The following is a 16,329-nucleotide window of genomic DNA, read 5'->3' on the forward strand; positions in this document are numbered from 1 at the left end:
TCCCACTACTCTTCTCCTGTCACCTAGAAAGGGGACATTACAGTCCTCACTTCCTGGAGATTGCTTGTCCACAAGCAATGCCTCCATGTACCACCACCATCCCATACAAGCCGTACATAAAATACTGAACGCTCTTGTTCTAGTCTACATGAATGTTACGCAATAACATGCGGTGATCCATGAGGAACAAAGTACCCAGCCAGCCAACATCCGAACCCCATACCAATCTGATAAATGTTGCTTCACCCAACCACTGCGCTACTCTGATAAAAATGCCCGAATACCACAGACCATGAAGTAACGTATGGGAATCCATGTAAAATAATGTACCAAGCAAATCAATACCCGGATCCCAAATCAAAATATAGAATTTGTTGTAGGAGATGAAGTAGGAGAATGTCAAATGTTCACCCTGAAGTAACCATACAAACATGTAGAATATCAAAACAATGTGAAAATGAACCCCCATATGCCATATAACCAAAAGAAGTGGCCGCCAACCCTCGCTGTCATAACTCTGATCAGCAACATAGATGGTATCAAATTTGTCATCAAACCAATGACAATCAACGAAAATCACCCCACACTCCATCTCTATCCCAAAGGTATACCTCCGAACACTCCTAGACTGCTGGTAAACTATTCTAGACAATGAAATGTCAAGATATGCCACATGATTCCACCTAGGACAGTCACTAGTCCTCAAGGAATCGAAGAAAATGAAGTCACCAACCAACAAAGATATCGCTGCCATATCAAGTGAAATAGGTGACAAACTCAGAAATGAAGTATGCATGCCAACACTACTCCACACAAAGAACTCTCGAGTGGCTGGCCCACTAAAAGAGTCATCAATCAAACCACTATCATCTCTTGGAGAATGATCAAATACCTCAACTGGAAATTCTGAATTAGGCAACTCATGTCTCTCATCATTAGATGAATGGTGAACAACACGAACACGTTGAAGATTGATCTTGGCTTGTTGAGCCAATAGCTTGGTTTGCCTTGCCCTTTCTAGCCAAGCATCATTCATCACTTGGGACTGAGTTATATCAGCTGCTCCAAAGTGTCTAAACCCAGTCCTAGCATGAGATATACCATGTGACTTATCATGATCAAAGCATGCTTCATGTGTACCCACCATAATAGAATTTTCATGACTCATTTCCCAATAATTAGAAACACCAACAACATGAAAAGGAGAGAATAACTCACTACTGTTATAAAAGTCAGGGTTGCTATGGCTTGTTATCCCCGTGCATCCTTCTTGTTTAACACTCATATAATGCATGCCAACTGTAGGAATCCCTCCTACAACTTCCTCCTCATGTGCCATGATCTGTGACTCATCATTGTGTTCATATGAAGGACTGCTGTTATAAAAATCAGAATGGTTGCCATACCTTTGTGACATGTTTTCACCATTCATAGGTACCACTTCATCCATTGTAGCATGTTCATCAAATTCCTCAGAGATTTTTACAAACCTCATTTATGGATGAGTCAATCGGTTCTTCTCTTTTTATTTGCAGCTGATATGAACTCATAGCATCTTCAACTTCATCTGGAATACCCATAAATTGGGTGAAGGTAAGCATATCCTGTAGCTTTTTTTGGAAGGGAGCAATAGCCATGATAGTTGCTTATGGACAAGCAATCTCCGAGAAGGGAGGACTGTAATGTCCCCTTTCTAGGTGACAGGAGAAGAGTAGTGGGATGGTCTATTATTTGGATCTCGTAGGTTGGCAGTGGTGGATAGAGACTCATGCAGGGTATTCAGTATCCGGAGTTGGCATTTCAGACAGTTTGAGGGCCATTGGGAGCAGTTCCTTGATTTTAGGGAGATTCCCTATTTTTTAGGAGGTTGTGGCAGTTCCCATATTGGAGGTTCCACGGGACCATGTCATGGTTTCAGTTTCAGGGAGTTTGGGTGTGTCTCCTAGTTTCTAGGAGCATCCCTAGATTTTAGGGATGGGACTGCCAGTTAGCTCAGCGTTTCTGGCATCGGTCACAGATAGGTGACAAAGTTATATTCATGATTGTTTGGTCATTTTGGGCTATTATTGGATATCTAGATATATTTTAATATATTTAAATATTTCCTAAGTTAGCGATTAAATAAATTAAAATAAGGCTATGTATTTAGTCATTTCGGAGTAATAAGGGGTTTTTGGCTTCATCTGGGTTGATATGCCTATGTGTTATAGCTCGTTGGAAAGGTCTTGAACTTTGCTACATGATTCTCACCTTCCAGAGTCTTTTTGGATGCCTGAAGCTATTTATTTGCAATTTAGTGTTATTTTCCTATAGTTGACGCCATAATTAGAAAATAACACTCTTTTCATAATGCGCCAACTTTACTCCCTTTTAGGGTTTGGCTTGGAAAGGAAAGGAGATATAAGGAGATGAAGACCAAATTGTTCATTATCTTTTTACACAATCAAACTTATTTTTGTGAATTAGCTCTGAGTGGGCAATTCTTCATCTGGGACGCAAACCCCAAGATCTGGACTGGCTGGGACGTAGCCCTTAGCAGTTATTGGCATTGGATTCTTCAGGTAGAGTGCATTGTTGATAGAGATTGAGTACGCCATTCTTCATTGTGGATTCAGGTTGTAGAGTAAGGGTTCAGCATGGCAGATTGATTCTTCAGCTTGGGCGTAATCCTTGCAGCCTTAGGGCCGCCATTTGCAGCTAGTACATGCCACGTGGAATGTAAGGAATGCATGTATTCAACCTTAGAGGTATTCTTGATTCATGATCACTATTCACCTTTCAGTTTGGCATCATTGTTGGATGTAAGTTCCTTGGATCTGCATTGGAATTATTATTTGGTTTTACAAATCAGAAATTTGTCTGGTAAAGCTTGTAGCAATTCTGAATTTGGCTGTATGTTCTTATTTATTTTCAGTCTCCTTTCATGTTTACTGTTCATTATTCATTACTTGTTTGAAAACTATCAAAATACACAAAAAGAAACAAACCTTCTGCAACTTTTGTCTATTCTCTAAAACAAATCAAAGGCATCACAGGAAGATCTAGTTTATTAATTTAAAAACTACAGCAGATCAGCAAGGGGATCCATCAGGGATCTTTTAGAACTTTAACTAATTTTGATGAAAGAAACCATGCAAACAGGTGAAGGCAATGAGGAAAACACCATAATTCAATGCTTTATTTATTTGCTTCAACTGCAAGTCCAACAATCTCTGTTCAAAAATTCTACTCTAATTCTACTTGCTAGCTATTGCTACTTTTAACCCTACTGCTAACTGCTACTTTCTAACTTCTAACCCCTAACAATGAGAGAGGCAATGGCCTTTTATAGATTTTACATTTTGGATCAATGGCCAGGAATTAATCCATTCAATGGCCCAAATTTGCCCTCCAGAAACCCTAACAGCTTTTCGTTGATGATCTCAACAACCTTCAACCACTTTTCAACTACCCTCCAATACAAGATAAAATGACAATTTGGCAAAATAGCAACATTTTTCACAAAAGACAAAATTGGCAATTGGACAAATAACTAACTTTTGGCCTTTCTTGTATTGTATTAAATTGGGCCTAAAAGTGGTCATTTTACAACAAATTAATTGCCATTACAATAAATAATACTCGAGCCATCTCTAGTTGTTCCTTCTCTATTTTTGTATGTCTCCTATAGCACCTTTGTAGTCTGTCACTCTCTTCCAGAATTCTAGGTATGGCATCATTTTGGCTTTCTGCATTGTAGTAGTGATATTTCATCTTCATACTTGTCATTGGCTCTACAGAACAATTCTCCATTGGCAAAGCTTTGTTGATATTTCCAAGTGTTCGCAAAATTCTTCATTTCTGTGACCATGCTACTCTCAATCCTCTTCAAAAATACATCACCAAGATTTTGAGCCTGACTTTGTCCTCCTTTCATCTTGGAAACCGTCTAGCACACTTGGGAAACGTTATCTGTATTGCTTGGATCCTTGGCTCCTCCGAGCGGTCATATTCTCAATCTATGCTTTTGGATTATCCATCCTTTAGCTCCATTGGTGGCATCTATCTCTTTAATCCTTTAATTCTTTGATTCCTTTTGGTGTCATTCATCCTGCATAGACAACTAAATTTTCATCACTTAAGAGCCTTTAAGGGTTTCTTAGGGTTAGCATTGTTATGTATCCTTCACTTAATCAGATTCATTTTTCTCATCATGGAATTAAATCCCTCATTCCTCTCATCTATCAGAGGATTTATTGACTCATACAACCTATCTTGCCTTACTTTGGGGAAATTTGGGCCTGGGATATTCATTGTCATGACATGCTGTTAGGAATTGGTTGTTGTGTGCCACTTGGATCTAAGACAAGTTCTAGGATCCTCCTCCTGATCTAGATCACAACTCGGACTTTGAGAGCATGGCCATGAAACCTTGGAACAATCTGCAAGTTTGGTGGTAGGAGACAAACAAGGAACAACCACAAACTCGGTTCTTGGAAGGATCATAGGATTAAGGGCCAAACTCAATGCTGGGATCAGTTTGAAGATTAGTACTTTATTCCTTCCTTGACTGCAAATGCCGAGTTTGGGAATGAAAACTTCAGTATGGGGGGAAATTCGGTACTAGGAAAAATTTTAGGAATAAGGCCCAATTCCTATTTTGTATACCAATACCAAATTTGGAGGTGTTTGTGCAAAACTTGGTGTTTAGAAGGTCTTTGCGAATAAGACCTATTCCTGATTTTTTAGTTCAAAACACTAAATTTTGAGTTACAATACCTATTTGATACTTCTCACTACCCTCCGTTTGGGGGCACCTTGACTTGGATTCCAACCTGCTTAAGACACCACAGTAAGTGTCATGAAGAAATTTCTGCTTTGAATTGGTATGAATGCTGCAAATTCGATGTTGGGGAACTATTTAGGAATAAGGCATATTCCTCATTTGACTGCTACCACTGAACTTTAGGATGGAACTCAAGTTCAGTGTCAAAATTCGGTGTTGGGAAAGGTTTTGGGAATTAGGCCTTATTCCCATTTTAACTGCAAACACCAAATTTTGGGAGAAAGACCCTAATTTCAGGTTGAAACTTGGCAAAGGGAAGTTGATTGGGAACTCGGGCTGAGGAAGATTATTAGGATTAAGGCTTAATCCTAGTTTGACTGCAAGTACCGAATTTGAAGAGAGAAAACTTAAAATCAAGGGGTAGCATCCGGTGCTAGAAAGATCTTTTGGATTAAAGGCCAATTCGTTCTGAAGGTGTAAAACTAGATGTTTGGAAAGACCTTATGATTAAAGCTTGTTCTCCCTTTCATTGCTAGGCATTTGTTCCTAATCAATGTTGGTTTTGAACATTATCTCTTTCTTCTTCTTCAAACAATCAAGTCTATGCCAATCCTCATGTATATATGCTTGCCTTAAACTTGATACCATAATCCATTCTTCATGCCCTTGGAACATCTGAGTCTTCAAGCTCTGTTAAAGGCTAGGCCAGGGTTCCTAGGCTTCCAAGCTTACACCTTTGAATCCTATCACTCTTGTGACTTCGATCTGATCTCTCTCTCTCCCTTTCTCACACAGTCTTAAATTGACAGGGTTTTCTACAACAACCAGCAAAGCAGACAAGACAACAAAAAGGGGGTTCCTGTCGGAGATGGGGTCTGTGTGTGCAACACAACACATACCAGTGAGGTCACTTAAGAAAATAGTTCTTAAGTTAATTCATTTGCAAGACAACCATTCAAAACATTTCCTTGATTTTGTCAAACCATCCTTTTCATTTTCCTTCACCAAAAATTCCAAAACAGAACAGAAGGTAGTAAAGAAACTAAGTAATCATCTACTTATCAAGAAAACAGTTGTCCATCTAAGTCATATCTTCATCAAAAATAAGTATCAGGTGAACCTAACTAAACAGTGAACAAAACCAGGAACTTTTGTTGTTCCCCTTATGATTATAGTTTAGACAAAGAAATAGAATGATATCTAGAAAAAAGATTATGTTGCTTTGAAACAGGCATGAGTGATGAACCACAACAAGGAAACCGATGACAAATGAATGTCCCTTCTCAATTGAAAGGTCCTGAAACACACAAAGAAACTACAAATGTGTCAAAAAAGTGTTTCAATTCAAATGATAAGTGCTAATCTAAACATTCTAATAAAAAAGATCAATATATTAGTGTTTTTTTCATTGTGATAAGTAAGAAACTCAAAACAATTACCCAAACAAAGTAATTTAATTCCTCAAAAAAGCACATCAAAGGAACAACTTCGATTCATTTTCTACTTCTTGGATTGCTTGTAGCCTAAAATAGAAAAATACATGCAACCAATCACCTATCACTTATAAACATACACAAATGTGACGAACAGATTGCTAGGACCCATCTGCATAGGCTAGTTTTTTTCTGAGACCATTAATTAATTTCCCTCGCCCAGACAAGACATTAAGAAGACTACCAAGTATGCAATATAATTTTGTTTGACAGCCCATTCAGGCAATGCATCTTCTTGCAAATTCTCGCATTCAAATTGTTGTGCAATGATTCCAACGTTAGCCTTTCTTCCTCCAATAACCTCTGCAATACAAAGATGTCATAAGTTCAATGTCACCTATGGAATCTGAATTTATTGAATAAATAATGACCTCTTGCATTGCTACACAAAAAAAGTGGATGCAAAAGAATCATCACCTTGTCTAACTGAATGTGACCAATAAATGGAGTCTTAATTAAGCACTCTTCCCAGTTTTTTTGGTATCTGAAACATGAAAAATAATATGTATTACAAACTAGCTTATCAACCCTAATTGCAGAAGTTGAAATAAAAGGGTTGAGTTAATAGATAGTTGTAAAAGCTGAACTAATGGGACTACACACAAAAATTAGTAAGGGCATTTATGAATAGCATAGCAAAAAATATAAAATATTGGTGTATGGGCCTTTTCCAAGACGTGCAAATTAGACCTAGAATTATTTGGTACTTTTCATATTAACATTTTGATTATTTACACATAATTATGGAACTATGGATATTAATGTCACTATTTAACAAAGTTAGTTTCAACTAAAATATGAACTAGTCCTAGTTTACTAACCAATCATCTTTGCATTCCTATCCATCCAATTCAATTCACTAAGATTAATTAACAAGTGAATATTTCTATTTTAGGAGCTAACCAATTGTGACTTTAGTTACACTTTACTTGGACCTTTGTCTATTCAAGTTATGTAAATAATAACCCCATACCAGAGTTATTTTACCTTTCAATATCGAAAATGTAAATACAAGTCTTTGCACTTTATGATCATCAAGTTACCAAAGTGGCCAAGATGAGAGCATACGACGTTTGGACAACAAACACTAACTTGATGAATGGATTACTCAAATGTAAAAACGGAAAAATGACCAAAGCATGCAAGCCACAGACCCGACCCAAATCAACACCTCTTCAACAAACAAGCATGCATAGAGAATGCCAAGCCACTAGCAGATTATAATAAAATCCAATCAAGCCAAAATGACTAATCACATGTGGATCCGATCGATATAATAAAAGGGGCTTGAAATGAAAAGGGGTCTAGCAGTGAAGTGACCAAGACCTTCAATGATAAATGCATTAATCAGAAGTATATCATCCAATATTACAATATCTTGAATATGAAATGCACCACTCTTTGGCAGTACTGCCATCCAAAGTTAAAATAATATGACCATAATTATAATGTTATTCAAAATAATGAACACATTGATGCACCTACATTAGTCCATAAAATCATAGGTTGACATTAAACCATTCATGTGGACTCAAACTGTCAAAGAGGGTTGAGGGATGATGTAGAATGCTAAACGTAGACATCCAAACTCAATAAACATTACTTAGAACTGTCATATCAGATAGTTTGGGTCCGAAATATGCCTTCAATCCACCATACTTAACACCCCTAATAATTGTATAACCACCATTTAACTTAGGATAACTACAATGCTGATATACAACCCAACATGCAAAGAAAAATCTGTTTGAAGCAACTCAGATTATTGATTCCACAAATAATGCAACAAGGAAAAAAGAACAACCCTCTCAAAGCTCAAAAAATCACTACTAAATTCAAAACAAAATTGAGATAGTAAACACCAATAAAACTTGCAAACCAATATCTCTCAAAACAAACCAAAAATATCAATCATGCATAACAAATTGGAATATATCAGCATTCAACACAATGCTAATTTATGAATAAAATCATTCAACTAGCCAAAGGGTTTACATCCTTAAGATGTTTCTTGATTTACCAAAGAAATTTGTTAAAAAAAATGCTTTGTACGCTACAAGTTCATAGAAGTTTCATTCTTGCAATATAAAAATGACAATGTAGGCTAGTAAAAACAATATTTCCAAATGAACTAAACATCTTACCGGATAAATTACATCTCAACGAAAATTATTCTTCTATACAAAGATTCAATTTAGCTTCTTAGACATTTGTGCCAAGTACCAAAATGGTAGATTCAACCTCTAAAACAAATTTCAACTCTAACCGATCAATTGAAATTTAGTTAATCTTGGTAACTGTGACATTTCTTAACATCAACAATCAAGTTCAAAAATTTCTAATAAAAATTGCATTAAAGTGCACTTTCTATGCATTTTGTATTTCCATGTGGCAAACTGTTTTCAACATAATTTCAGCATATGAGAAGCATCTTCATCGCCCATTTTCTTGGCATTTGTCTATGTTGTCATAATATTTTAGCTACAATACATACACCATAATCTGCATGGAAAATGCCTTTAGCACCTCATTTCACAATTTTATTTATAATATTCCAACTCAAGCCCATTGTTTTAGCTTTCAATATAGTTCCTTCTCCATACTTGATCAAATGTGTTGACCATTTTCTAGGTGTCCTTGAGTTGGCAATTTGAGATTTTGTGACACTAGTTGTTCAAGGTTTCTCCCACCAGTTTCTTATAAGAACACGTTAAAGTAGTTTTCAACCAATAAAATTTATTTTGAATTTTAATATTCCTTGTCACTTGTCCTTTGCGTCCATTGTTAGAGATTATAATTTCAGATAATTGAACTTGTGAATGAGATATGATGTGGTGAATGTCCAAGCCATAGTTACAAGGCTCAGACTTGGCAAGCTGATTTTTGACTCAAAATCAGACTAGAAAAAGGCTTCACAGATTCAAAATACATTTTTTTTTTTAAATTAAGGATTTCAAGCTTTTGCTATGCACCCTTCAATGAATCAGATTTCAAGACATAATGAACTTATCAATTAAAAGCTACGTTGATCACTCAGCCTAGCATCACTAGCTCTCTGTGGGACCATGCACATGTCGCTCAAGCAAGTCAACATATGTTCTACAACCATAAAAGCATTACTTAAAGATAGGATGGCCCAAATTGATTTTTGATTTTTAAAACTAGAGTAGAGATTTGGAGATGGTAGCACCTCACTATGTCAATGGACAGCACCTAATTAAAGCCTTTCAGACCACAGAAACCTACATGACACATGCCAACCTTCATTATTTTATCACATTTAACCAGGTTCCGAGAATCCTCCAAAACTTTCAAAAAAGTGAAAGTGTCAAGGCCATAGCACAATAATTAGGCTTTATCTTTGTTGTCAAAATGTATTTTTTTGGGTTTTTTATTCCATGAGTTGTATTTTTAGCTTCAATACTCCTTGTTTGTGCTTGCAAATGAAATGAATATCATTTTGAAGTGTTAAACACCACTCTAAGCGTTTTGGGGGGGAGCTCATTTTTTCTAATCTCCTACCTATTTGTCATGGCCAAGTTTTCAAGACAAGTCTCAGTAAGATTGATCAAACTTGGTAGAAAACCAATTCATAAGTCTTCAAGCCTCATTCTGACTGGTAACTCTAGATTTACTAAAGAAATATTACTGGTAAATGAGTTGGAATAGATTATAATATTATATCAAATACATATATATGAATTGGTCATGCAGTGATGAAATGAGTTACAAACTTTACTTGATTTTTTTATTTATGCATAAATTGTTATCCAAGATGTCATGATATTGTAAAGAACCTAGGTTTCCCATTTGCTTTTGTAACATAAACAAAACAGATAAGATGTACTGAAAACTCAGATCTGAAATGAACCTGGGTTTACCTTTTAACTTTTCAACTCAAAATAGAACATATTAGATATACTGAAAACTCAGAGCAGGAGAAATAGCATGGTGGATAATTAGATTGCCACCTGAAATTAACTTCAATCGTCACACAATAAATAGTAATACTCAAACACCATATGTTACGATTCAAATTATAACAAGGATTTAGCCAATTAGAGTACAATGAATTCCACAGATACGTAATGATCCCTTGATTTTGTCCTAGGGCGATCTGTTGCTCCAAAATCTACTACTCCAAGCTTAATCACTCAAAAAATGAATTTTGCAGATAGATAAAGATTCCCTTGGTTTTGTCTTAGGGCAATCCACTGCTCCAAGTTTAACCGCTCAAACTGGTTAAGGTATACAACCACAAAGCAATAATGAGGTGTGTAACCCTTAACCCTCACTACCTTATCGCTGATAACTTCGACCTATTACCTCACTTTTGCCAGACACCTTATTTATCACTTCGGAGCAGGTGCAGGGATCTATAGCATTTTCTCCTCACCAATCTATCTTCCCTTTGGTGCGCCAATCAGGAGTATTGTCACTTATCTTCGCTCAGACCTGCACTAGAGCTGGAATAATGAATCTGAAAAGAGCATAAAATATTGAAGATTTATCGATGATTAGAGTATATGTCCTAACCTAGTCATGTGTCCAACAGGGGTTTCATCCTACAATAAGACACTAAGAAAATCATCCAAAAACCTTCATAACCAAAAGAGTGTTGTTGCCCCAACTGTTATACATGATAGGAAGCACTAAGAAAAAACAAATGTTTGGCAATAGGTCAACTACCAAAAACAAAGGTTGACCACTAGAATAATTAAAATAACATATTATTATTGATTAAAATATTTAATATTATTATTATAAAAAATACTAATATTATTATATTGGTGTTGAAAAACACTTTTATTGTTAAATCACATGTCCTCACAGTGCTGGTGTTTTGCAGACATGACAGCCTGCACACTCAAATTGTTGCTTCTCCCTTAGTAAACAAATTTGTCTTTATAAAATTAATTGAATCCCAACTCCATTTGCCTACCAAAATAAAGACAAATCCCACCAACAGTTGGAGAGACAACCATTGCATTGGTTATCTTCTTCTGCGTTTGAGAGAGGCAGCTCCCTCGTAAGATATAATTTCATTTTTTGGGGTATGCTTTTAACCAGAAAACAGAAAAAGGCAAACTAACATTTGTGCATAGCCATGCCACAAATGCGCTTGGAGTTTTAGTGTGAAGAGAATGAAAAAGACAACACGAAGAACATCTCCTTGGAACTTAAACAGTAATTTCCCTTAAAGTAATATGGACAAATCAAGACTCACAGATATAGTAAAGAACATATTCATAATCTGATCATAACAGAGAAAAAAATCAAAGAGTAATTACAAAGACACAAAAGAAAATGGTAATCTAAAGGAAATGGAAATTTCCACAAAGATTCAAAGACATCTCCTTTATTTCTTTGATGAAAATCAAGCTCACAGACTCAACCTCCCTTTACAAAAGATTATGTTTCAAAAGAAATCATACAGCTGCTCCCCTTTCCTGAAACATAAGATGAGCATAAGGGGGATCAGAAAATCCGGACCCCTTGTCATGTCCCTTCCTCGCATATTTAAAGATTTCCCCAATAAACCCTTTAGTTCCATAACTACTTTCTTTAAAATACCACATAGAAATAAAGATGAAATGCTTTTCTTTTCCGTTAACATAATGTTTAATTCACAATTGAATTAAAGGCTTATATACCAAAACTTTATAATAAAATAAGATATAGTGGTAGGAAATTGACAAGCGACTAGTCACCATTGAAATGCTTCCATGTACTCACTTGGCCAAAAAGAATAAATGAAGGATCAAACATTAGTTGTAACGAAATTGAGCAACTATCACTACAAGCAACAGTCCAATTCTGCCTTCATTCACCAAAAGTTTCTTTAGTATCTCCAGTTCTAGTTCAATACGTCCATTATCTATCATTATTGACAAATGTTCACTATCCTTTATAGAGAATTCATATATCTTGTAAGGTATCCTTTAGTGATCCCAAATGCTTTCGGCCTTCAAACCTTTATTATGGTATATTGTCATTATATTAATGCTCATCTTTCTATCATCTCTCGATTAGAAAATTTTGCTACAGTAGGTAACCTTTGTAATTTGGCATCAGTGCATACTGCTGTGATACAGGGTAAAAGAAGTGCCAATCTTTTGCATATGCTTTCCATTCTCCATTCATTTGGCTATTGATAAAAATTGTGCAGCAATAGCGCACAGCTCAACTTTTGCTATAGAAGCTCCTATGTGGTCATATCATTAATCATTCAATTGATTTCAAGGCAACATTCAACAATGCCCTTCCAATGAATTCATATGGGTTCAACGTTGCGACGTTTGTTCTCATCGATTTCAATTCCATCAAAAGATCACTCATATTGCATTTTGTTCAATTACATTTTGTTTGAGAGATATCCAAACGTCTTCAACTCCTTAACTTCGATATGAAAATCAGAGGAATTCAGAGGAGCACCTAACCGGTTATTGCTGAAACAAATTGTTTAGCAGGTGAATTTCATGTTCCCTAGCGTTCCTACCGCCCACATAAATGTCCCATTGTAATTATATGGTCAACCACAAATTATATCTTACTCTTGTTCTTGGATTTGTAGAAAGACGAGAAAACAATCTGGCCAGTTCTAGTATAACTACTATTCCAACGCCATCACTATCACAATCAATAGACAAAGCTGATGTTGCACCAAATGTATCATAAGACGCCACAATAGCAATAATAGGAAAACGAACTGAGACTCCATCTCCTCGAAGTCCTTACAACCATCCCTAGATGTGATCGATTGACAAAATTGTGCATAACCAGTATATCATTTATGGACCAAATACCTTTGATGGGGTGATATGTCGATCAAAAGCAATAAACTTATTTGAACTTAAAAGATCTTTAGGAGTTCCAATTCCTCGGACAGCAATGACAACACATTGCAAGTAGTGCACAACCACGACGAAGTATACAGCTTCTCGTCTTGCTTGATGAACACACCCTTTGCACAAGGCATCCGGGAATAGATTAACATATTTTAGAAAAATTGTTGCATGACCTCAACATCAATTATCACTTTGTAATATAGGCCTCCTATCACAGCTCCAAGGTCTCAAAACCCTCTATCAATATAGTCATGTGCATGGAAATAAAATTTGATTCCTTCCAACATCAAGAAGCAAGCCCGTATATGCAACTCATATACATGTACTCAGAATCTCGGTAGAGCTCTCCCCTCTCCCTCAAAATTGAGATTCCCTCGCTCTCAAGAATTCTTGTCACCTCTCCCAATCCACTAGTAAGCCAACAAGAACTTCAAGAGCATCTTTGACCATGATTAACCGAAATTTAACTACTCTTACCTCTGCAAGGGTACGCACCTACCTGAACTAGAGCCCCTAGCCCAATTAATTGTAGGGGAGCAGTAAATTAATGACGTTCATTTATGCGCTTAGAATCACCCATAGAATTGTAGGGGGAGTTGCACTTGATAGTTGCTAGAATAACACTCGATAGTTGGTTGGGTGAGAGATTATAGTTCATATCGAAATGAAGTTCCATCCATTGGGCAAAAAATTGTAAACCTGTTTTGGGTGCTCTTCTTGCAATCTCGAGTATTTAATAGAAGCAACTACTCCCAAGCTTACAGAATCATATTAGATGACCAGTGCTCAAATCTTTGATGACTGGAAATATTCTTTCATATCTCTCACCATTTGAAAAGCTCAGAGAAGGATCAAGTGGTTCCCAAAAACATGCTCTTCTTAAGGTTTCGAAAGTCAATCCAATAACCCAGTTTTGTGCATATGGTAATCGCGGTTGTAGCTTTTGTTGGAGATTCACACAAGAATTTACATAATTGGTTCCTATATTGGTTCTCCTAACTATTTTGGGAACCACCAGTGGTTCCAAAACCACTTCCAAATGTCGATAGTACTCTTTGCTTTCTTTTGACTTCGATGAGAGCGAAACTTGGTGTCGCAGTAACATAGAGATTTCAAAACCATCTTCAAGCTCTGAAGCCCATTTCAAAACCAACAATATGTACCAATTAGCATTTTTAGCATTTTCTAGAGTTGCTATAGCTATGTGGAGGCTAATAGCAATTTTAAAACTCCCTTGGTGACCCAATGCTTCAATAATATCTTTTGATTGTGATTGGAAAAATTGCTTCAGGTCCATAAATGACTTCACAATCCATGCGGAAACCTTTCAACTTTATTCTTTCCTCCCACGATATTTAACATTTTGGCCTCTAAATAAGTTTGCACAACCATATGTCGACCCAATGGAGTAGATTTTTAACTTTTAAAGTGAGTGATAGAAAGTTATTCTCTACTTGTCAAGTGCAATATTTTTGCTGTGTAATTATCGAAACCCCCATGTTTTCATGAATAATCCTTCATAATACCTCAATGGAACATCCATCTTCCCTTTGTATTTTCTCATTCATACTTCACGAACTATCAATATTGGATTATTTGAAATGCATGAAAAGGAGTTCTGAAAGATGAGAGCACTTGTTGCAATACAGTAGAAGTAGAAACAAATGGAGGATAATTTCTTGCTACTACATAGAAGCGATGGTTGGTGAGAAATAAATGGTATGAGGATTTGGGAAGTTTAAAATTTCAAGGTTCAAATTTGTAGGCAATAGTCCTCAAGCAACTTCAACTTTGGGTGTTTGAAAACATCCACACCTACCCGAGTTGTGTCCTTGCATGATAGATTCGTCCAATTCATCAAGTACTGCAGTATGATCTTGTTTCTCAACTTTTTCTCTCTCACATCAAGGATTGTTTTGAGCTCAAGAATCTACTTCCCCTCATCATCAACTGGTGGTAGATCTAACAAAGCCTTGACCTACTGTCCAAGGGCATTCATTAAGTGAGACACTTGAAAAAGGTTAAGAATTTTGTTGTTCTCGAGAAGTTCCAACTCATATGCAACCTCACCAATCTTTCTTACGACTTTGTATAGCCCATTAAATTGAGGCTTCAACATTTCAGCACCAATTCCCTTGAGTGAAGATTGCCTATAGGAATGCAATCTCAAAAAACACCATGTCTCCTATCTCAAAAATCCTCTCAATTCAATGGCAATCAACATATATGTTTTTTTGTTTTTTCGCATAGTAGCCAGAAACTCCTTTGTCCCTCCATGGGCACATGTATCCTTGCATCCATTCTCGTTTTTGAAACGGATACGTATCCAATAAAGCTCGAATACACGTCAAATACTGTACCCACACATGCCCAAAAAACCTTGATTTCCAACCATGCTAGATATTATGTGATTTGATTTTTAAAAATTTGATGTATATCTTCCTAAATTTAATTCTTAAAAACTTCATTCATGCATTTTTTTTTTATAAAAAAATTGGTATAAACAAAAGCTACACCAAATGAGAAAGACAAATGAAATGTTGTTCTATTTTAGTGACCCATTTTTGGGTTATCTTCCAATGCAACTCTATTTTACTGCGTATTGTAAAATGTTAAATCAACTTATCATTATTTATGCAACAATTATATGTCTATAATGCATTTTAAGTAATGAAAATCTCCTCGAATAACTTAGAAAACTGTGTTAAATATGTGTATGTGTTTTTTAAAAATGACGTATCCAGTTGTATCCATATTTCTTAAAAAATGGCCATATCCGTATCTGATACCATATCTGTATTTGTATCCATATCTGTGTCCATGCAACTTTGGTTTTTGGACCTACTATGGATTTTCTTCGTGTGGCTTCACAATATCCAAGCTTTGTCAAACCAAAGATTGAGCACCAGGTACCCTTATATTTGCACGAATCAAATCAACAAATGAAAGTGCATCATACCCATAAAGATCCTTGAAAGTTATCATACTTATTGACATGTGATGGGTTGAAAAGTAAACATTCCCAAGGTGCAATCATTTGACTCGTGTTATTTGTTGTCCTATAACATAGTTCCTCAGGTAACCTTCTACCCATTTGTTCACAACTTTGGTTTGCCTATCAGTTTGAGAATGATAGCTAGTGCTAGGGGTCAATGTTGTGTCCATTAATCAAAAAATCTATTGCCAAAATAAGCTGATGAACTTGCTATCTCTGTCACTCACA

The 16,329-nt window shown here is 36.1% G+C and overlaps 1 protein-coding gene across 1 annotated transcript in view; it reads right to left on the bottom strand.

The window, feature by feature from the left end:
• LOC131064457 (DNA-directed RNA polymerase V subunit 1) overlaps nt 1-16,329 on the bottom strand; it is a 223,899-nt gene that overhangs the window by 103,520 nt on the left and 104,050 nt on the right. The window contains exons 13-14 of the mRNA XM_057998604.2: nt 6,676-6,742; nt 6,443-6,561 (exon numbers count right to left, since the gene is read on the bottom strand). Of these exons, the coding sequence (XP_057854587.2) occupies nt 6,443-6,561; nt 6,676-6,742 (186 nt within the window). The remainder of the gene's footprint in view (nt 1-6,442; nt 6,562-6,675; nt 6,743-16,329) is intronic.

Source organism: Cryptomeria japonica, chromosome 2 (genome assembly GCF_030272615.1).
Source record: "Cryptomeria japonica chromosome 2, Sugi_1.0, whole genome shotgun sequence".
NCBI lineage: Eukaryota > Viridiplantae > Streptophyta > Pinopsida > Cupressales > Cupressaceae > Cryptomeria > Cryptomeria japonica.